The 22,174-nt window shown below is 50.9% G+C and overlaps 5 protein-coding genes across 14 annotated transcripts; 3 read left to right on the top strand and 2 right to left on the bottom strand.

The window, feature by feature from the left end:
- The first annotated feature begins 68 nt into the window (after positions 1–68).
- LOC125954244 (microsomal glutathione S-transferase 1-like) lies at positions 69–2,050 on the top strand. The gene is made up of 2 exons (XM_049684384.1): positions 69–379; positions 1,148–2,050. The coding sequence occupies exons 1-2, from the start codon at positions 248–250 to the stop codon at positions 1,472–1,474; spliced, it is 459 nt and encodes a 152-aa protein (XP_049540341.1). The 5' UTR covers positions 69–247; the 3' UTR covers positions 1,475–2,050.
- Positions 2,051–2,407: 357 nt separating this feature from the next.
- LOC125954235 (microsomal glutathione S-transferase 1-like) lies at positions 2,408–4,335 on the top strand. The gene is made up of 3 exons (XM_049684371.1): positions 2,408–2,738; positions 3,781–3,866; positions 3,957–4,335. Exons 1-3 carry the CDS (start codon positions 2,601–2,603, stop codon positions 4,198–4,200), a joined length of 468 nt encoding a protein of 155 aa, XP_049540328.1. The 5' UTR covers positions 2,408–2,600; the 3' UTR covers positions 4,201–4,335.
- LOC125954248 (migration and invasion enhancer 1) lies at positions 4,165–5,011 on the bottom strand. 3 transcript variants are annotated; one of them, XR_007469025.1, is made up of 3 exons: positions 4,863–5,011; positions 4,408–4,791; positions 4,165–4,289 (listed from the first exon to the last, which is right to left on the bottom strand). XR_007469025.1 is itself a non-coding variant. In XM_049684398.1 (2 exons), the coding sequence occupies exons 1-2, from the start codon at positions 4,892–4,894 to the stop codon at positions 4,530–4,532; spliced, it is 294 nt and encodes a 97-aa protein (XP_049540355.1). In that variant the 5' UTR covers positions 4,895–5,011; the 3' UTR covers positions 4,343–4,529. The 3 variants fall into 3 exon arrangements, 1 of the variants encoding a protein (XP_049540355.1); XR_007469026.1 differs by having other exon boundaries at positions 4,223–4,336; XM_049684398.1 differs by lacking the exon at positions 4,165–4,289 and having other exon boundaries at positions 4,343–4,791.
- Positions 5,012–5,896: 885 nt separating this feature from the next.
- LOC125951331 (ras-related protein Rab-10) lies at positions 5,897–12,010 on the bottom strand. 3 transcript variants are annotated; one of them, XM_049680107.1, is made up of 5 exons: positions 11,123–12,010; positions 10,449–11,057; positions 8,222–8,421; positions 8,033–8,122; positions 5,897–7,286 (listed from the first exon to the last, which is right to left on the bottom strand). In XM_049680107.1, the coding sequence occupies exons 2-5, from the start codon at positions 10,573–10,575 to the stop codon at positions 7,089–7,091; spliced, it is 615 nt and encodes a 204-aa protein (XP_049536064.1). In that variant the 5' UTR covers positions 10,576–11,057; positions 11,123–12,010; the 3' UTR covers positions 5,897–7,088. The 3 variants fall into 3 exon arrangements, with proteins under 3 accessions (XP_049536064.1, XP_049536075.1, XP_049536054.1); XM_049680118.1 differs by having other exon boundaries at positions 11,620–11,634; XM_049680097.1 differs by having other exon boundaries at positions 10,449–12,010.
- A 113-nt stretch (positions 12,011–12,123) lies between these two features.
- LOC125951296 (adenosylhomocysteinase-like 1) lies at positions 12,124–22,091 on the top strand. Of its 6 annotated transcripts, none has more exons than XM_049680043.1 (6): positions 12,124–12,286; positions 17,159–17,270; positions 17,383–17,702; positions 18,544–18,893; positions 18,979–19,550; positions 19,629–22,091. In XM_049680043.1, exons 2-6 carry the CDS (start codon positions 17,261–17,263, stop codon positions 19,754–19,756), a joined length of 1,380 nt encoding a protein of 459 aa, XP_049536000.1. In that variant the 5' UTR covers positions 12,124–12,286; positions 17,159–17,260; the 3' UTR covers positions 19,757–22,091. The 6 variants fall into 6 exon arrangements, with proteins under 6 accessions (XP_049536000.1, XP_049536040.1, XP_049536016.1 ...); XM_049680083.1 differs by lacking the exon at positions 12,124–12,286 and adding an exon at positions 16,415–16,433; XM_049680059.1 differs by lacking the exon at positions 12,124–12,286 and adding an exon at positions 16,627–16,755.
- Positions 22,092–22,174: the final 83 nt, after the last annotated feature.

The following is a 22,174-nucleotide window of genomic DNA, read 5'->3' as shown; positions in this document are numbered from 1 at the left end:
TAACGCTATCGCGCTGTTTGGCGCTAAACACCAGCGATAGCGCGGGGTGTTAGTGCGAATCGCGAACCGATCTCTTTAGCCGCAACTCCGCAACGCCGGTCAGTAGTCGTTGAGTGCTAGTGCCGCTAGGAAGGAAGATCGCCCTCGTGTCTGTCCATATCCACCGTCGCTGCTGCCTGTTCTCAAGCCGCATATCAGCACAGAACATCGAGTCCGAGTCCGAGTCCGAGAAGCGAAACGAAAGAAGATGGGCATCCAGCAGCTGCTGCAGAACGTGGATGAGGAGGTGTTCCGTACGTACGTCTTCTGGGCGGCGGTACTTGTGGTGAAGATGCTCGCCATGTCACCCCTCACCGGACGCCAGCGGTTCAGCAAGAAGGTATTTACCATTGGCCGGCTCCAAGACCGGGTTACATCATCGTGTTTGCCCTTCCTTACCCTTACCCGTCCATCCTTCCCTATACCCCTTGCACCTGTGCCCTCTAGCATTATCAATTCTGGCATCGAAACCCCTGCAACATAATTATTGAATGTGCGCGTTTGTGTGCGTGTCTCTCTTACTCACGCTATCTCTTTTCGTGTCAATTGTGTGTACTTGGTAACGTGTCGTTGTGAGCAGACGCCTCGACCCACGCAGTGCGCTCCCAAATGGGGAGCTCTCGGTCGGCGCTGTGTCATGCTTGCGTCACACCGGCAAGAGCATATTTCAATGTCACCCATACGCACGCACACAGCATAGGTGGCGTGTACGTTTGTTTTGCCGTACACCGGTATCGCATGCCGCACGATACAGCCGCGATTCAGGACAGGGTGACAGGGTGCATCTTGTGCAGCCGTACGCCTGTACCGTATGGTATGCTTGGGAGGGGTGAGAGGGATGCCTCTGGAATACTTTGCACTCCATGTCTACAATAACCCCCCCCCCCCCGCTCCCCACGCCCCTCCTTCATATTTTCCTCTCCTACGACGAATGAAAACCAAGCTCATCATGACTTGCAAAACGCTTCCACCTTTTATCTCCCGCACACATGTGTGATCGTGTTACTATGTATGTGTATGTCTCGAGGTTAATTCGCATCTTTTTACGTTTTGATTATTTCCCCTTCTCTTCCTACCGACCTCCTCTCAACCATGGCCGGCTGGCTAGGTCTTCGCCAACCCGGAAGACGTAACGACGATGAAGAACGTGGCCCCGAGGTTTAACGATCCAGACGTAGAGCGCGTCCGCCGTGCGCACCGGAACGATCTCGAGAACATTCTGCCGTTCTTCATCATCGGCCTGCTGTACATGCTGACCGGACCGGCACCGTTCATCGCAATCAACCTATTTCGGGCGGTCGCTATCGCCCGCATCCTGCACACACTCGTCTATGCCGTCGTTGTAATCCCGCAGCCGGCTCGCGGTCTGTCCTGGGGCGTTGCCTATCTGGCCACCTTCTACATGGCCTTTAAAACCATCCTCTACTTCCTGTGAGGCGGAGCCGGTGTGAGGCATGTAACCCCCCTCCCCCCTCAACACCTCTCCCACCCCTCCCGTGCGATTACAGTCCAAGGGACCGTTAGGAAATTCGCTATACCAGCTGAATGTTGTAAAGAGAAACAATAAAGCCCCAAACGTGTACAGGAATTCTTAGGTGAAGACGATGTGCTGTGCTATATGCTGTATGGTCCTTGGGTGCAGGCAAACTTGAACGGTCGAACGATCATACGACGCGATCTTACACATTAACAAAACCAGCAATCAACAATAGCCTAAAGTGGTTACGTTATACACTTCCACTGCGTCGCTACCGTCACTGTGAAATTCTATCGATAAAAAGATAAGGTGGGATTATGGTTGGCTTTCCAAAGCTCTTCTACGCAGGTGTGACACGATACGGCACTCTCTCATGGGCCGAAAGTGCGCTTTAACCGCATGTCCAGGTTAACTGGGTGCGCTGTACGAACACACTCTACGTAATGGCTTTCCCCTCTCTCGGTACTCTGCCACAATCGTTGCTATAAACCCGACTTGGAGAATAAAGGCGAAGCATCACCTCGTGTTGGCCAAGATCATTGTAGTATGTTGCGTGGAAGGACTTTTATGATGAGGGTAGAAGCCTGCCACTTTCTGTGGAGTGTAACTGCTATTTCCTGTGTGCAACACACGCAAACCGTTCAACCAACATTCCCATGTAATAGACGCAAGGAGGTCATTGATGAGCGTATAAAAGGTGATTGCAGAACACCAGCAGCATTCTGACCAAAAAATCATTGCTAACTGAAGTTGTCATAGAACATTTTCTGATTTTCTTAGCTGTAGCCAGGACATTATTGTGGATATGAAATTCTTATCATAATTTGTATCGTTAAAGCGACCAATATGACCCCTTCCCTAGGCTAGCAAACATGGCTGCAAGGCCACGTACTAGGATGATGTAGCAAATCCGTTGCTCCGACAATCGCTTTACCGCTCGGATGGGATACTGGAGGGGCGTAGTCGACAGAGGGTTCGACGGTCGCCGATTAGTGTTACCTCACCATTGCTAGCGGTCGGTTGTGCATCTTCCTGCGGACCATTCGTGCCATTCAAATTCAAGCCTATCAAACGTCGAAGCGCGATGGCAGCAACCGGCAGCAATCCGTTTGATGAAATCCATCCCGATGCGTACCGCGCGTACGTGTTCTGGTCGTGCGTTCTGCTGGTAAAGCTGTTTCTAATGCCACTGCTGACAGCCATCAACCGATTCAGAAAACAGGTAAAGCATCTTTTTTCCCACGTATTCTAGATGAGTTCAGAAAGTGCATTGCAATGCGCATCGCAATGCAAAGATGGCCTAATCTCTGCCGGCCGTGCATCAATCAAACCTCCTTCCAGGTTGCCGAGACCGAGACGCGATTGATTGTGATCGCGTGATAAGACACCACGCTAACCTGCGTAACATCGCGTTGCAACCGTCAACTGTTAGCCAGCCCACAGCCGTCGTGCCGTGGTTTGGAGAATCGGTGCCCGCAAGGCGTTACTCACACCTGTTGCGAATCGTCTACTTCACTGAATTGCTGATTACGCAAGCGTATTAGCGGTTAGGAGGGTTATTGAATTGTCTCAAATCAAAGAACTAACAAGGGCTAGTGGCGCCCTTCAAGGTAGCACATAATGTACCAGTGACGCTGGACGCACGACTATTGCTTTGGCGTGGGTCCAAGCTTCCAACACCTGCTATATCTCGCGCAGGTTTTGGAGACGCTTCAACAGTTCAGCGTTTCGGATGTGCTGCATAACACTTTCTTCTCCTGGCCCAAACTTCCGCTGCCACCCGTGAGCGAATGAAAGAGAAACAACTTTCTCCCATGGTTGTGCATTGCGTGACTCTTCTTTCAGTTTATGTTGGAATTTTGACTGCCCTAACGGTTGTTGCTGGGTTTAGTCGTCGGCTTAATCATGAGCGCTGGCCGAAAACGAGTTTTCAAGTGAGTTGCTCGCACAGCTCACACTCCCAAGGGACGCGTCTAACGGCACGGTACGGCTATTTCGTCTTCGTTCAAAACCCATAAGCTCTCTCAGTGACAGTGGTTGTGTGTTTGCCGCCAACATGCTAGAAACGATCGACCAAGCGTCTTTACGGGCGTACGTGTTCTGGAGTGCTGTACTGGTCAGCAAGATGCTGCTCATGTCGCCACTAACGTCGCTAACGCGTGTCCGCAAGATGGTGTGACGAACGAGAAACGGACGAGTCTTATAGCACCCCCAGCACTGCTAACTGTCTATACCTTTCTCCTTTTCCCCTTCCATTTCGCAAGGCATTCGCCAATCCGGAGGATACGGCCGCGATCAGCAGGAAGCTCAAACCAAAGTTCGATGATCCCGATGTCGAGCGAGTGCGCAGGTAGGTTCACGATGCACGTTCTACCGTGTCCGGCGGGGTTGTGCCCCGTTCGAAATTACTCTAGCCCTCTCTCCTTGTATCCTCTGCTAGGGCACACCTGAACGATCTCGAGAACATCCTACCTTTCTTTGTCATCGGTTTCCTGTATCTGCTGACCAATCCTGCGCCGACTCTTGCTATCAACATATATCGGCTGGTGGCCGCATCACGAATTCTGCATACCTTGGTTTACGCCGTGGTGCCCGTACCCCAGCCGGCCCGTTTCCTGGCCTTCGTGGGTGCGCTGGCGCCAACACTCTACATGACGCTGCAAACTTTGCTGCACTTTCTGTGAGGCAGCCCGTTCGGGCACTCCTGTGGAAGGCTGATGGAAGCGATGGTCTAGTAAAGCAACGATCAATCGTCGCTCTCACTCCTTTCACGCTGTGGTTTATGGATAACAATTAAAAAATAGATGATGGAATGGGAAACTGGCATTGTGGTCAAATTTGCAGGGCAGCTCGTCTTGGTGGCGCTAGTGTGTTCAATCTTCTTTTCTTACCGCTGCTACTTTTATTGGTGAGCAACACTCCACGGCAGTGAATGCTAATCGCTACGGCTGTACAGCTCTATACATTTTACGGGCATCGATTCAGAGCACACGGGGCTGACTCGCTCATCTCGTTATTGAATCACGCAGTCAGTGATCGGTTGCTGCGCGACAGGCCGAATCGGTAGCCCCCGCTGGGCATCTCGTACCCGCTCCAGTACCTCAGCATACTCGGGGAAAGCAAGCGAGGCAAGCTTCGAGTGTACGAGAGTATCGTTGATCTGGACCTCGAAAGAACCGCGTCTCCCACTGTGGCACACCACGTCCGCTTCCGGTATCTGTTCACGGATCGTCTTGGCTAACTCCAGACACTGAGGCTTCGAGTTGCACACCGTGCTATCACAACGAAGCGGAGAAGGTTTAATGATCTGCAGTTAGGGCACTATTTTCCGAAGTGTCATACGTACCAGTATTCAATATCCACTCGCGGCTGCGACATTGACCTGCTACCAATTGTGGGATTTCGCCGGCGGAACAATTACTTAAAAACAATCAAAAAAATTTTTTTTTCAAATTTCAGCCCGGTGAAAATAGGCCTCATAAGAGTGTAAATATGGCGAAATTGAAAAATTGAGCGAAAAGTGTGAGCGAAAATCCTACTCCAGCCGGCATTCATTTTTAAACCCTACAATCCAAATTTGAAATTTTACAAGGCGCCATAGCGAACAAACCTCTTGGGGAGGTTTTTGGGCTATGGCGCCTTCGTGTCCCTATTATATAGGCCCTGCCAGACGAAGCGTAAAAACGAAAAAATTAATGCCAAAACGGTTACGTTTAACTCTTACACGCTGTCAATGTCAAAGATTTGACAGCGTGTAAGGGTTAAAATTAAACGTAAATTTGTAAATTTACGCTTCTTGTGGCCTATGAAGTGGAATTATGTTAGGGAGATGTTGGAATTTGGGACGGGAATTTCGAACACGCAACGCACTGAACCAATTTCTTTATTGATGATCACCTGTTCATAAACGCTACATCAATACGTGAAATCGTGGCTGTGCTTTGTGACAAAAAGTTCATACATTTTGAACTGTTCACAATGTTATAAATGTGCCTTCGAATGATTATCATCGATCGAATCGATTGCACCATAAAACGCATCATACATTGATTGCATTGAAAATTGCATGCTCTGCCGGCTGTTTCTTTGAATGCGAACAGCTGCGGTGCAATAGATTAAATGGCTAAGGTTGACTTAAAAGCAGATAAAATTAATTTGCGACAATGTCTACCATTATACGACAATCGGATGTATTTTTCTAATTAAAAATCGTCGCGATGTGTTTCGATTCACATTTCGATCAATCGAACAAAGTTCTGCAAGATTTCAAGATCAAACGAGGAAAATTACCAAAAGTATTGCCGTCTCATCAGCCATCTCGTTTGCGCTCACGCGCAAATCTGCAAATCGCGCTTTCGTATAGCGCGTATTACATTCGTATTCGTATTACATTTGGGTCTATTTATTAGCTTCAGCATTTCAATGTCATAAATCATGCAATAATATGTTACTTAACAACATCAAGTAAGTCTGCCCACCAGGCCTCATTGCTCAATCATTATCCCGCTGCGCACCGGTTACCCCTTATACTGCCTATAGATTATTCCGGTCAGTCCTTCGGTCCGGTCAGAGTTACACATTACGGATAAATTACGACTCGTCATCCGGCACGTGGTTCACGTTTGCATGCCCTGATCATATAGTCTGACGCTCTGGGCAGATTGGGCCCATCCGATTTGATTGATTTATTCCGTTTATATGGCATCCGCCGTTAAGGATTACGCCGTTTCGTCGTCCATTCGATATGCCTCAACAAACAACTGAGTTTTTAAAAAGGATTGGATCATAACCGCTACCGAGTTTAAGCTAATTTTGTTTTGACGCTCCTAAACCGATTATACAAGCCCAAGATAGCAGACGCTATCTCTTGCGATTAGCTGCACCCCTTACCTTAACCCTCGCCCAGTTGGCGCCTCTTTCATATCTGTTCATCTCTCTCTCTCTCTCTCTCTCTCTCTCTCTCTCTCTCTCTCTCTCTCTCTCTCTCTCTCTCTCTGTCTCTCTCTCTCTCTCTCTCTCTGTCTCTCTCTCTCTGTCTCTCTTTAAAAAATGCATTAACACTGTCTTTGGACACTGGGAGCGGTGGGCATATTGAAGAGTCCAGGGGCCAAAGGAGCCAGTCTCTGAAAAACGATTGTGTGTTACAAACGAACAAGCTAAAAACCAACAGAAACGATGGAGCGTCCATAAAACTATATAAAAATAACCCCCTGAGGGATTTGCGGCGGCCATGAGGGAGGAGAAGGGTGATAGGCGATGGGAGAGAATGAGTAGAGTAGTCGGGGTGCGTTGTCACAGTACTAGCTCGGCATACACTCGTGTGCCACCATCACAAGCCGAACATGTAAAGAGTAACCTTAAAATTAATCTAATGAACGTCCAAAACTCGCAACGAGCAAGTAGTTGCCGGGTAGCGGATGCCGGTGGCGACAGGGGATTCCGGCAGCGCGATGGCAACGGTGACAGCGACGACGTATGTGTGTATGTAGCGATGGCACCCGAAACCGAAGCACACCGACCGCAGATGGTGTGTAAACCGCGTCGGGGGATATCGACTGTCGTAGGCACCACACTACGCGCAGCACGCTTTGTAGGCAGGCGGCCGCTCACCCGTGCCCCTGTTCACTACCACTCGGTCCGGATTGTCGGTCGTCTCCTTGCCGGCCGTCTTGTCCAGGATCGCTTCGGCGAGTTCGCGAAATGCCAACTCGATGTTAGTGTTCGCCTTTGCTGAGGTTTCCATGAAGCGTATATCGTGCTCGCGGGCAATCTGTAAATTCGCACCCAGAATATGAGGCAGAATAACAAGAGGAAAAAAACAAACAATAGTTAGAAGCATGCAAGTTATTGGCTTTCTCTTTTATCAGTTGTCTTCAGCATTTGGTTATATGAGTTTTCTATCGAAAGAACAGAAAAGAAAACTGTTAAAAAGAACCTAGGGATTTGATGCGAGCACAAATCAACCATCAAAGCTTACTGGCATGCTATTTTTGTTGTTGTTAAAACAGTGTCACAGAACGAACGGTAATCAAGCTCGATGACGGGTTTGAATTGAACTGCGACCCCGTCGATAAAGGGGCTGCTGTAATAGGAATAATGGGAATGTAAACATTTGGATGCCCTCGCCCCTTTTTCCACAACAACGCAAATGCGCTGCGAATTAACGTACAGCGCGCCGAATGTCTAACAAGCGATTGTAGAGGAAGATTGGATTTGGATTCGTCTATTTAATGCGCGATGATTGCGGACTCAACGTACCCGGTGGCGCATCACTATCACGGAAAGGATTTTTTCCGCGTTCTGCCTGTCGCTACACAGAAAAAAGCGAGGATTGATTGAATGCTGTCGAGCAGACGTTTTTTTTTGCCTGCCGCATTCACTGGCAATCGATGGGAAAAGCAGTGGCAGGCTCTAGTAATTGTGCTCGGGACTTGCTAGTTCTTAAGAAACACAAGCATTGATCGCAGCCAAATAGATCCAGGGGTGTCAGACGTTACTACCACTACTACTACTTACATTTTCACCCCGTTCCTTGCGCACTGCACGCTTATCGGCCATATCGCACTTGTTACCGAGTATCATCTTCTCCACATCCTCGTTGGCGTGCTGCAAAAAAAAATGAAAAAAAAATTAAATGACCATATGAGCGAAAAGGGCATAATGACAGGGAAGCAGCGGCCTTCTTAGCGGCCCAATCTACCTTACCTCGTCTATATTTCGTAACCATTTCACGATGTTGTCGAAGCTCTTCTCGTTCGTGATGTCGTACACCAGCATAATGCCCATCGCGCCCCGATAGTACGAGGTGGTGATGGTATGAAACCGCTCCTGGCCGGCCGTATCCCAGATCTGCAGCTTGATCTTCTTGCCTCGCAGTTCGATCGTCTTTATTTTAAAGTCAATTCCTGTGAAGCGAAGCGGAGGAAATAAGCAAATCAATAAAAAGAACTAAATAATCAATAAAAGTAACCTGCCAGCAGTGTGTTGCAGAACCTATCGGTTCATTCAAGCAACTGCTAAAGTTGGCTAGCAGTGCACATTTGGCACATGCTCGGCACCACCGCCAACCCTATCAAGATGGATTTTGGATTTTTCTTCGGGACGTGACGGACCACAGCCCATATGTTAAATCACTGTATGGCAACGAACTGTAGTGCAGCAAGTGCAGACTATAAAATAATGTAATGTACATTTGTCCGAAGCCAAAATTCCTCCCAAATACACTTCTGCGCTCCAGAGGGTGGGCAAGAGCGAACGAAAAGCTATTTCCGGTCGTGGAATGTTCTACCAACAAATAAAACTAACAACCGACCGTTACGATCGGTCATCGGTTTCACTAGTAAAAAGATGCGAAAAAAGAGCCCTTGACCAACTGCGCAAGACAATAATCAGCGCAGGAACATGAGCAGTGTGTGTTCCAAGGCACTTCCAACAAGGCGATCCTATGGTACCGCGAGGAGCTGTCAAATCCATTCCTCTATACGTCTCTCTCGCATCTCGCGATCGATGCGATTGTTCATCTAAAAGAGTAAAAATGGATTATCAGAACCAGACCATACTGAAGGTTCACGCGTTAACGCTGACGCGTGCTGTACCCGTGACCCGGTCCAAAATGTGTTCTTCTGATCTAAGATTTGTTTTCTTTGTTTGTGACGTAATACGAATGGACAAACGTGATGGGCCTTCGTCAGGTCTATTCTCTCTCTCTCTCTCTCTTTCTCTCTCTCTCTCTCTCTCTCTCTCTATCTCTCTATCTATCTTCGAAAAGAGAAGCAAACTAAAGAGGGGCACAGATCTGGATGTCTGCAACATTGATAACCAACGTTGCTGCCGGAAACGTGCTAATAGCAAAGTAATTAATACCTCCTAGCGCGATAATGAAAGGATAGCGAGTGAGTGCGCAGTACGGTTACCATCGTCCAGCCTAGCTCTGCCCCAAATTCATGCGCCAGGAATGACGAAAGAACGAACGATGGGCCAACAACAGGAAGGCCAAAAAAGCACCTTGTTATAAAAGTGAACCTCTCTGGTTCTAGAAGCAGTCACCGAGCTTCTTAGAATTCCTTATAAAACAAACAAAATGTGTCGTTGTGAGGGATCGATAAGGGATGGCTAATCCGTCCGTTATCGCCCGATTGTACTCATGTACAACATTCCGCTGACGCTGCTCGTTGCTCGTTGTATTGCGCGCGCGCGCTGAGTGAGGTGCATCACGAGGTCCTCGATACAATCCATGCGTCCATGCGATACAATGATCAATCTGTAGATGATCATCGATCTGCAAATTGCAGCGCATGAATATTGCAGCGGTGACGTGGTAAAGGGGGGGGGGGGGGGGGTAGGGGGGAAGCAATTTGGTGAAAATTATCTAATCAGCAAAACTGTGAGCACTCCCGCGAGAGCCGCACCTCGCGAACCGTTCCATCGTTCATCCGGCCATATCTAGCTACCACCCCTTTTCCATAGGTGCTGTTGGCGTTCCAGAGCACGGTCTTTGATGGTGCAATGTCCTTCGCTATTCGCTCACTCCCTCCCCCGGGGATGACTCATCGGCCCTTGAAACATTCGGGAGCTGTCCGAGTGTCCCTCGGGGAGGGACTTGTGCGTGTCAGAGACTGTTGTGCGTGTGTGTGTGTGTCTCGACTCCGGCCAATAAAAAAGCCCGTGATAACTGAGGCCCGCTTGAGGCGATGTGTTTTTTTTTGAGAACACAAAACCAAATGTTGTTTCTCCAAAATCGGGAGGGGAGGTGGGGGTTGCAATAACAACGACAAATGCGCGCTCTAGGCCGGCAACATGTGGCCGGCGATCCGTTTGGCGGTTTCGATGCAGCAGCTGCATCGCTGCAACTAATAGCCAACCTTGAAATCGATGCTGATGTTTGGTGAATGTAGAAGCTGAAAATAAAAGACAAGACATGTTGGCGCCGTACCGATGGTGGAGATGAATGTCGAGGTGAACGCATCGTCGGAGAAGCGGAACAGGATGCAGGTTTTGCCAACACCGGAATCACCGATCAGCAGCAGCTTGAATAGCAGATCGTACGTTTTCTTCGCCATCACTGTGAACGGGACTAGTGGGGTGGTGTTGAAGAGTTTGTTTGATCGGTGCTCGGTGCCCACAAGACAAAAGCTGAGTAGTTGATCCCTGGTGCTTGGCTTGGCGGGGCTGCTGCAAGACGCGTTTGGTTGGTTGGTTGATTGCTAGAGTCTGAGGGTGAGTAGTTGTGACGCTGTGCTTTGAGCTGCAAAACGTACCACAGGTACGTACTTCACGGAGTGTACACGCTGGCCCGCTGCTGCGCCTGCCTGCCTGCCTACCTGGTCCGAGCAAGGACCTCAAAACACACGCACGCACACACACACACGGCACAGGTTTTCTCACTGATCACTGAATGCGATCCTTCAACTCCTCGGTGTGTACAAGGATACGCTACAGTTGATAAACACACACGCACGCACTCACACACACACGTAGGCACACGCTCACGCGGGCTTCACAGATAACCACAAAGGCTAACACACACACACACACACTAAAACTAAAAGAACACGGTGATTATTTTTCGCAGATTTCGCAGTACGCGGCTTCTCGGCCCCTCCCTACCTTCTTCTCTCTGTCGGTCCGTTTTGTTCTTGAAAATAATCACAGAATGGCAAGGTTTCGCCCAGGACGACGGGGTAGATCGAGAGGATCGACGACGGCGGAGGAGGGCACTGGGTGCGAGGTGTGTGGTTGTGCGAGGATGCTCCGATTCCGTGCGGTGAGGTTTCCTCTCCCGGTTTTTTTTTGCGGAACCGAACTTGAGAAAAAAAAACAGCAGCACGCACCAACTGGCTGGCTGGTTGGTGATTCACCGTGACACTCCACACACTCTGATACTATAGCATCGCCTAGGGTCGTGGGGTGTTGTCGCTCGAACCGTCGCTTGAACCTGCTGGCTGGTTGGCAGGTTAGGGAAGGGCTTGCAGGTTCCTTGGGTCCGGTGTAACGCTCTGGCTGTTGCGCCTATTCGAAGGAAGGGGTTTAACTATGGGCGGTGCCAAGAAGCGGAGCGGTCTTCTCGATCTGCTTCTACTTCTCTCCTCAGTGCACTCCTTAACCTGCTGCTGATGATGATTTCTGATGATGCTTTACACTAAACGACTGCGAATCCCGTACGCGGTGCGGTGCTAAGATGCGCACGAGACTGTGTGTGTGTGCGTGTGTGTGTGTGTGTGGCTGTGTTTTAGTGTGGGTGTGCATGTGCATGTTCGTTCTATGGGCAAACGATAAAAACGAAATCTACCAGCAGGCGAAAACGATAAAAACGAAATCTACCACGAGGCGAAAACGGTAAAAACGAGGCGATAATGAACAAAAATGAATTCATAATTCAATTACGGCTTCAGACACACGCACACCAATTGCCCTTTGCTGTCCTCTCACTAGCCCACATACCCACACACAAACAAACACATAAACACACGCGCAAATTCAAGCATTCGGTCCCATAAACAGCATCCAGCTTGTTAAGTGAGTTTCAAAGGGGTCTCTTCTAGAGGTTGTGTGTGGCGAGACCGCGAGTCAGATCGAGGAGCGAACAACGCGTTGACGGTGTGCTTTGGTGCTTAGTGTGCTCCGGGTAGAGTGGGTCTGTGGCAGCAACTGTGGCGACAGCGAACACGTCCTGCAACAGCAGCAGCAGCAGCGGCGGCGACGACGGCAGCAGCAGTGAAGTGAAGTGCCAAAACGTGTACGTGGTTCGTCCGTGGTGCTCCGACCTCCGACGTAAGTCCGAACCGAACACACTCCCGCTACACACACTCTTCCCCATTTAATGCTGGATCAGAGCTGGAGATACGAGAGAACCACTTGTGAGAACCCTGGTATGCATACACACGCACAACATCATTTAGCAGCGGCGGCGGCGGCCCTCCGAAATCCGGGGCCTTCGAAATCATCGACATCAACCTTCTTCTCGCCACTGCAGTGGCCGGCTCGGGGTCCAGCCCGAACATTCCATCGCCACACCGAGCCACCTGGTCGCCACCAAAACACGGCTGGATGTCCGGGGACAGCGACATGTTTTCAGGTGTAAGCACGTCCCCGGCACTGTGCCATTAAAGGCCTTGACATTTTGCGCTACTGGAATGTATGGCTGTGTGGCATTCGTCCAGTCCGGCCAGTTCGCGGGCAACAACACCAGCACCTGGGCGCGCATGGCCCTAGGTACAAGGTCCCACCACCTAGATCCATGCGCCTGTCGTAGACGCCCGATGCCCTTCACGCCATTGACCGGATTGAGTAAGGGTGAGGGAAGGCTGGAGGGACCCCCTGACTGGAGCCGATAATGAATCGTCGCTGGCCATAATCCATTTTTGGTGTTGTTTGCATACACACACAGACACGCACAAACCTCTCCACCAAGAAAACCCAACGTGTCTTTCATTTATGTTTTGCTGTTTTTATTTTTCGATTTGTTTCCGTCGTTGTTCCGACGTCGCCGCCGCCGCTACCTTCGCGTGTCGCGATCCACAACAGACGGCGCCAGGCGCCAGACTGTGTCTGTGTATGTGTGTGTGTGTGTGAGGCTTGCATTATTCCATTCCGTGCCACACCGCCAGAGCGCTGCGCGGATCTAGAGCATGGTGTTTGATGCTGGTCACCCTTCAGGTTTAACATCCAGGGAAACCCGGATGCAGCAGCTCTGTCTAGTCGCTCAGCACAGAGAAAAAAATCAAAAGCAAAATCACAACAACACCAAAGCCTCCGAAATCGCGAAACGATCGCTGCATCTGGTGGAAGAAGTGCAGCCCGCAGAAAGTGGGTCACGTCAATGTTGCCGCAGCCCTCACCTACTGCTGCTACCTTATCCCACCGGTTGGGCCGGACGAAAGTCTACCCTTATACACTTGGCGCGCGCGTGACAGAGAGAGAGAGAGAGAGAGAGAGAGAGAGAGAGAGAGAGAGAGAGAGAGAGAGAGAGAGAGAGAGAGAGAGAGAGAGAGAGAGAGAGAGAGAGAGAAGAGAGAGAGCGAGCGACTGGCTGGTGGTTTGATTGCTGCGATGCATCCAGCCCCGTTCAAGTGAAGCGCACCTGAGCGCGCAAGAAGGAGGAGACTGAAGAGACGGTACCACATCCTAAATCGACGGTGTGCCAGCCCTACCCCACCCCCTCACACTCACCCTAGGGTGTCCCTAGGACCAAGGAAACCAATCGTCCGTGTGCGACTCTGCGATTGCATAACTAGCAATTGGATGTGTGGTGTTGGAAAACCCAAAATCGACCTGGCCGCCGCCGCCGCCGGCATCACGCTCTTATACCATGGTCTATGAGAGGGAGGGGAGGAGGCCGGAGTGGCAGTGGCAGTGGCAGCACTTTTCCTTTCGCATTCCTCGCTCTGCTCCACAGTTGCGTTTGCGATACATGTTTATCCGGACCAAACAGTCTGGAGGATTCGGCGTTCTGCGTCACCGACATACCGGACTTGCGGTGGCTTTGTAGTCATTATTGTTGTTGTTGTTTTGGATTTGGGATTTGGTATAGGTTTTATTTTTTCTTGGAAACCTGGCCCAATCCACACCACCATCTCCATAGCCCCGGAACCACCCAGGGTTCAGAATGCGTGGTCGGTGATCATGTGATATCTCAGCGGATCGGGTGTATCAACACAGAAAAACAAAAAGAAGAAAGAGAAGATGGGACTCCACCGTGTCACCGATCATCAAGGAAGGGAGGCAGGAAGGAAGGAACAGAACCTGGCAGACCACCTAATATGGGCACGTTCTCCGCTACATTCCTTCTCCACAAGAAACAAAAAAACAGAGCCAGACCATCGACCGATCGACTGCCTTTTGCTCGATCTCTGCTCTCTACGCGCAACGCGCGTCTCCAGCAGTTTCTACCTCCTATGCCAACCAGCATCTCCCTTATGGTGGCGTGTCATGTTCGCAACTCCTCATGAGGGGAGGGGGGGGGGGGGTTCTATGTGGAGCGTCATCAATCACTCGCGGCTCCTAGTGGCCCGCGACAACGCGACTGACGCAACCACTGCCTCTGCTACTGGTGGCGGTGGCGGTGGCAAAAAAAAATGTAAAAACAGAAACCTCCGTCAATAAAACCTAAACGCCTGGTGTGGCTGGACCGGGCAGCGCCGGGCGCTGGAATAATTGCATTGCCGGTCCCTCTCTCTCTCCCTCGGGCTCCTGGTTCCCCATCATCCTCTCGGTGTCACCATCATCATCATCATCACCATGCTCATCGTCGGCGTCGTGGTCGTTGTGGCGAGTGGCGTAAATCAATGGTAACGGTTAGCTCGCTTCGCACACCAATCCGTTCCTCTCCACTTCAACCGCTCCAGACCACCCCCCACCCCCCTCCCAGCACTCCCTTCGTGTTAATAGATTTGTGCTCATTTCTTTCAATTAGATATGAACGACACTTTTCAATTAGCTAACCAGTCCTCCTCCGATCACTTCCCCTCCCCCTTCTCCTCATTTCCACTACCCCATCGATGCTCACTTTGATTGGGGTGGTGCAGAGCGGGGTGCACTATGGTGATGGTGGTCCGGAGTATTCAATCATCAAACGCGTTCTTTAATGAAGGGTTGTGTGTGTGTGTGCTTGCTAGTTTGATTTGTGTTATGTTCTTTGGTGGCGCTGGTTGTGATAACGACGAGCGTGCCAATTGATGAGTCGCCGAGCGCGGAGTCGGTCGGGAGGGGGGGGGGGGGGGACCAATTCTCTCCCCCTTTATATCCTCCCCACCGTGAGTGTCACATTGGGCCGGGGCGGTTTAATGGTTCTGTTTTCTCCACCCCCGTGGATTTCGCCACCCCCCCCCCCCCCCGCGCCCAAAAAGCACCCAAATTAGCCAACATTAACACATGTGCACGAGATGTGTGTGTGTGTGTGTGTGTGTGTGCGACGCACCGCCACGAGGAGGGCGTGAATGGGCATCTCATTAGCGCCATTAGCGCATCCCATTCCACCACCCCCACCCCCTCCCCCAACACCTTTCTGTGTGGCGAGGCAGGTGGTTTTGTGGCCACCCCCTTTCTAGGGGTATACCTGCGGTATGTTCTTACAGCGCGTGGAGTGGTCCATAGAATCCTGGGGGCCTTGGCCTCCCTTCGTTGCTCATCTTCGAGTCGCGCTGCTTATCTATCTATCTATCTATCTATCTCTTTTTCTCTCTCTCTCTCTCTCTCTCTCTCTCTCTCTCTCTCTCGCTCTCTCTCTCTCTTCTCTTCTTCACGAACCCCTTGGACTGTAAATCTTAATTAAACCGTCATGCGCTTCCAGCGCGAGTTGCTGTCGTTGTTGTTGTTGCTGATGATGAGTGTGGGGGACAGCGCGTGACGCACTCATAACCCTTTTCTGGAGGTGGAGGTGGGTGGGGGCGGGGGAGGTCGCCATCTCGAGTTCGATCAATTACGACCCTCCGGGTGCGTGGATGGTCCCCCACCGGGGCTAACCGATTCCGTTTCCGAGATTCGCTCTCAATAAAAAGGGCTGGTTCGAACAAAAAACAAAAACAAACTCTTCCTCGCAAAAACCGAAACCACCCGCTGGCGCGCTGGAGCTCGTGCCATACAATGTGAGCCATCGGTACACATCGGTTTGCGCGCGGGGGCGGCAGCGGCGCTTGACGACGTTCGCCGCGGACTGGTGGGCCACTAAACATCAGCAAGTAGGTCGCCATCGTCGTCGTCATCGTCATGCGCGCAGTAGTGTCGCGCCAGTAGCTCCGCCAACTAGAATGCAATTAGGTGTCTTAAAGCATTTTTCCATCAAAAAGAGGCCTTCAAGGGAGGGTGCTGCTAGGTTAGGGTGGTAGGGTGGTCAGCAGCAGTAGCTACTACTCTGCGCGTGCCGTTTCATTTAGGTTTTATCTCCCGGCCAGAAGCAAGTAGTGGTGGTGCCACACATACAGTACGATCCCCACTAGTTCGATGCTAAAGAGGCGTGGCATGGTGCGGGGTTGGGGGGGTGGGAAAGGGTGGTTTTGGTTCCCGCAATCGTCGCAGCACACACGCACGCACGCTAGCAAAAGGGAAACAGAACTGTTCGGAGGAGGTTGGGGGGGGGGGGGCTACCGCGGCTGCTACCCTCAAGACACGTCAAGGTGCATTTGCTATAAAGCCCCCAGCCGTTATCGGGCCCCGTACCATTCGATTATCGGAACCGTCCGTGTCCGGTCGACGGTTTCTTTCTCTCTCTCTTTCTCTCTCGCTCCTAGTCCGTTCCTCTCGAGGTCCGTAGCTCGCGCTGTGTGTGTGTGTGTGTGTGTGTGTGTGTTCGTGTATTTGCACAGGTGCGCGGTCAATTGAGTACTTCAGTATATCCGAGATCACTTGATCGCCCCTATCTGAGCTCACGGTGTATGTGTGTGTGTGTGTGTGTGTGTGTGTGTGTGCGTGCTTGCAAATAGTGTGTCGTGTGCAGCGTGCATGGGAGCAGGAGAGAGGGTGCACGCTGCAGCACGTGATCGCGCATTACTGATCGGATAGAATTCTGGTGAACCGGCGATCATCATCATCATCATCCCGCATCGCAGCAACCGATCAAACGCACCGCACCGATGCCCATTTTCGTCAATCAACCGTACAGAGAAGGTCAATCTTCATCCTTCCGCCACCTTTCGTTTTTTTTTTCAGTGATCAGCAACCAGCTAACCAACCGACGACGCGACTCCAAAGCCGCAAAACCATTCAGCCTCTCAGCCTCAACAGTAGCACCATCAGCGCAGCTCAGTCAGGATGAGCATGAGTAAGTATTCAGTAGTCCGGACCGGATCGAAACCCGAAAAACAAAAACAAATGACGGGCCACTAATTCTCCGGTTCTTCTCCTTCGGTGTTTGTTGTTGTGTTCCGCCGCAGGTTCGTACACCGAGAGCAGCTCGGAGGAGGACGATCTGTCGCCGCGCGACAAAGCGCAGCAAAACTCGAAGGGTTTCGCGGACTTTTGCGTCCGCAACATCAAGCAGCACTCGTTCGGGCGGCACGAGATCGAGATCGCCGAGCAGGAAATGCCGGGCATCATGGGGCTGCGGAAGCAGGCCCTCGACGACAAACCGCTCAAGGGTGCGAACATCGTCGGCTGCACGCACATCAACGCCCAGACGGCCGTCCTGATCGAGACGCTCATCCATCTGGGTGCGAATGTGAGATGGGCAGCCTGCAACATTTATTCCACCCAGGTAGGTCCGCCAAACGAGAGACCGCAGATGCGATCCCCAGGCTCAGGTGTAAGTGCGGGGGGAGGGGGGGGGGGGGGTGTGCCGCCGATAACAGCACGTAGAGAGGCGTTCGCACAGTTGATGACCGATGACGGTTTCACGTTGCCAGCCGCAGCAGCAAAACAGCAATCGTTGTCGTCGTCGTCGTCGTCGTCGTTGTAGTCAGAAATGATAAAGATGAGACAAACAGATAGCGGCCACTACCGCTGCTGCTGCTCAAAGTTTTATCTTGCCAACAGCACCTTGAGAGCTTCACACAAACAGCAAACGGTGTGCCAGAGCGCCAGAGCACGGCTTAGAGACAATCAACGATGAGCACTTTCCACCATCGCTAACGCTGCTCTCAATCCGCCGTTAAAGTCCCAGCAGCAGCGCGATCAGCGGCTGGTGGTGGTGGTGGTGGTGTCACCTGGGGTGTCACTGAGTTTATTGCCGCACCACCGTACTTCCGCTCCATCACCTTCATCTCGGTGTTCGGTGTGGGGCTAGGGGAACCATCACGCGGGCTGATTGAAGCCGTGCGCGCGTCATCGATGATCTAATGAAGTGCTCGCTTCCTTTGCCTCGATTCATTTCATTTGGATCATTAGTTTTTTTTTTGTGTGTGGAGAGAGTCCCTTGTTCCTCCCGAGGCGAAACCTTTTACGACGACTCGACGATAAGCAGAGCGGCATTCCAATCGGTGTGCGGTGCGCTGTACAGCGTAATTAAAAGTTATCTTGCCGGAGCGAGGGGGGGGGGGGGATGGATGCCTAGGCGCCTGACTTGGAATGCCTGAACTCATCGCTCGATCTTATTGCAGAATGAGGTGGCCGCAGCGCTGGCCGAGAGTGGCGTACCGATCTTTGCCTGGCGCGGTGAAATCGAGGAGGACTTCTGGTGGTGCATCGACAAATGCGTGCACGCCGAGAACTGGCAGCCGAACATGATCCTCGACGATGGCGGTGACGCGACGCACCTGATGCTGAAGAAGTACCCGGTGATGTTCAAGATGATCAAGGGCATCGTGGACGAGAGCGTCACGGGCGTCCACCGGCTGTACCAGCTGTCGAAGACGAGCAAGCTGACAGTGCCGGCGATGAACGTAAAGGACGCGATCACCAAGACCAAGTTCGACAGCCTGTACAGCTGCAAGGAATCCGTCATCGACAGGTGCGTTACTTATCGTATACCGCCAAGTTTTCAATCGCTAACATGTGGGTTCTCCCCCCCCCCCCCCCCCCTTCGCTTGATACAGTCTCAAGCGTGCGACGGATATTATGATCGGTGGGAAGCAGGTAGTGCTGTGCGGGTACGGTGAGGTTGGCAAGGGTTGCGCCCAGGCCCTCAAGGGGCTCGGTTGCATCGTCTACGTCACCGAGATCGATCCAATCTGTGCGCTTCAGGCGTGCATGGATGGGTTCCGCGTGGTTAAGCTGAACGAGGTGATACGAACGGTCGATGTGGTGATCACCTGCACCGGCAACAAGAACGTGGTGACGCGCGAACACATGGACAAGATGAAAAACGGCTGCATCGTGTGTAATATGGGCCACTCGAACACGGAGATCGACGTGAACAGCTTGCGCACGTCCGAGCTGCAGTGGGAGAAGATGCGCTCGCAGGTCGACCACATCATCTGGCCGGGCCCGGATGGCAAGCGCATTATCCTGCTGGCCGAGGGTCGGCTCGTTAACCTGTCCTGTTCCAGTGTGTCGTCATTCGTTGCCTCGATTACCGCCGCCACCCAGGCGCTTGCCCTGATCGAGCTGTTTAATGCACCGCCCGGTCGCTACAAGGCCGACGTCTACCTGCTGCCGAAGAAGATGGGTAAGGAAGATGGTCGTAGTAGTAGTGTGTTGTGGTGACCGCGAGCTCTTACCCCATCTTGTTCTTGTTCTTGTGCAGATGAGTACGTGGCGAGTTTGCATCTGCAGACGCTCGATGCGCATCTGACGGAATTGACCGACGAGCAGGCACGATACATGGGGCTCAACAAGGCGGGTCCCTTTAAGCCCAACTACTACAGGTATTAGTATAGCAGCAAGCAGCGACGAATATCGCAGGCGTGAGGGGCCGATGCGGCCACGCGCATGCACGCAAAGCAGTTCTGGAGTCGCCCGTTCAAAACCCGCAGCCGTCGCCGATCGATCACCCATCTTCGCCTTCATCACAATGTGTTTCTTCGGTTTTCGGTTCGTCCGGGTGCCGGACATCACGCATACGCGCAGCCTTATATATGGTTTGCAATTTAGCAGAGAGAGAGAGAGAGAGAGAGAAGGAGCGGTAGCAAATTATTAGTGGCGGTAGCTGAATTTTATTGATCGACTAGGCCAACGTGACAGTATCACAGATTCCCCCGTTTCATTTTTATTCTAAATTTCGTAGTGACCAGCACACGATTTATCATAACACCGTCTTTGCACACGCCAAACATTTTGCATACGATGGGGAATTTTTCACATCGCATGGAAAGTGGTCCATACAAAAAAAAAAAAAAATAAATGATTTATGCCCCCTAGCTATTATTTTGAAGAAGCACCGGATAGTGAACGAAAAGATTCAACAGCGCGACGCAGGCTTAACCGCACCGGCCATTGGCTAGCAACTGCCTGCAAATCCTCGCATCACAGCCTAAGCTTTTTCGCACACTTTCGATTCTAGAAGAATCAAACCATCCATCTGTTGAGCCCCCCCTTAAACAAACCCGCACTCCCTCAGAAACCACATTTCCAACGCTAATTACCAGTATTGAAAGGCCTGTCGTTTGCTTACGTTAATTTCGCGAACGAAGAGAGACACACCACACAACTAAACCACTAAACAACGGTCACTAAATGGGACAAAATCCCCTGAAGCCAAACGCCCCAAACCCCGCTCTGACCGGTTTCTAGCACAGGCGATAAGCAAGTGAGAGCTAATTGTTTCGATCGTTTCCATTCGTTTTCCTTGATTTAAGGGGTTTCTCGCACACTATTCGCACGACAGCGACTGGCGACTGTCGTGGTTTAGATTCAAAAATAGTAGTTCATACCACGAAGGGAAAGTGGTGCGTTTATTTTCACGCAAACATTCAGGACCACATGCTTTTATTGGAGTAAAATATATACATATATGTTTGTAGTGTTCGCGGGGCGCCCGGAATATATATATTGATATGAGTATCATAGCGAGTTCCCGTGGCCAGGTTAATTTGTAGCCCTAATTTCCACTCTATCGCTGCTGTTTCTTGCGGAATCGTCAATTAGAATGCACCATACTAGCGCGTACCAGCTTCGAGACTGGAAAATTATTTAATGTGGGCTCAGTAAACAAATACCGATTTATTGCTCGCCTGTGGGTAGGCCAGAATATTCCGTTACAATTATCTTGCTTTTTATCATCATGCACAACGAGCAGCGAGCACTAGTGCAACTGTAGTGTTTAGGGCAGTGCGCGTTACACTGCGGCTAGATGTTAGGCGAGAAATGACGAATCCTATCTACTGGGTCGACGCACGGTGACAAATGGTGAGGCCGCGAGCGAAATAAGCACATCAAAGTTCATCCGATAAACGTAGTAGAGCCTGTATTGTAGACGACCGAAAGAGAAAGAAATAGGGTACACCAGGCGATCATTTCAACAATTGAATCTGTGCTAGCTAATGAAATGCATTTGCCAATGGTCCAACGGGAACTCCAGCCCAATCACACACACACACTAGAAGGTCTCCGGTTCGCACCCGCTACGATTAGCATCGGTTAATGAGCTTCAACACAGTAGGAACGAAACAAATAGGAACGGCGGGAACAGATTTGGAAACCCTCCCCTTCCGCTAGAACTAACCAGACAAGGGCTAAACGAAATTGAGCAACTTCTGGCCCGCTGGCATCTCGCAGTGGAATATTAAAATGCGAATGCCTTTTCCACGGGAGCAGCGAATCGAGAGCATTGGCACCCGCACTAGTAGTTAATGTAAAGGTGTGTGCGCGCGCGTGTGTGTCTGTGCAGGTAATTCAAGCAAAATCGGTTTTCGAGGAGCACTGGCGCAGGATGGAGGGCCAGCAAAACAAACGGATGATAATTTAATGAGAGAACAAACATAAAGTCTAGAAGAAACGGAATCGCTCCATCGAATTGAACATGCAGCAGTATAGTGAGGATATGCAATATAACTATTTTGGTACGGACAGGGCTAAAAATTATACAACAAAGTAAGAAGGTTGAAAGAGGCAGGCGAAGTATAATCTATAAAGTATAAAAGGTGAACTATAAAAGAAAAAGGAAAAGGAGAGGATCACAATGTTACAATAAAAAAGCGTCAGCCACAATGGCGCCACACCACTGTTCTAGTTTCTAGGTAGCAGAATACAAAATGCCTTAATAGAGGGATATGTCCTGTTTTACTCCTTTTACTTGCCGTACTTGGTTTATTGCTCTACGAAAGCTTTACGATTACGGGACAGCGGCCCTAT

This window comes from Anopheles darlingi, chromosome X (assembly GCF_943734745.1).
Source record: "Anopheles darlingi chromosome X, idAnoDarlMG_H_01, whole genome shotgun sequence".
Classification (NCBI taxonomy): Eukaryota; Metazoa; Arthropoda; class Insecta; order Diptera; family Culicidae; genus Anopheles; species Anopheles darlingi.
The sequence above is the reverse complement of the archived record's forward strand: the minus strand, read 5'-3'. Positions and strand labels throughout refer to the sequence as shown.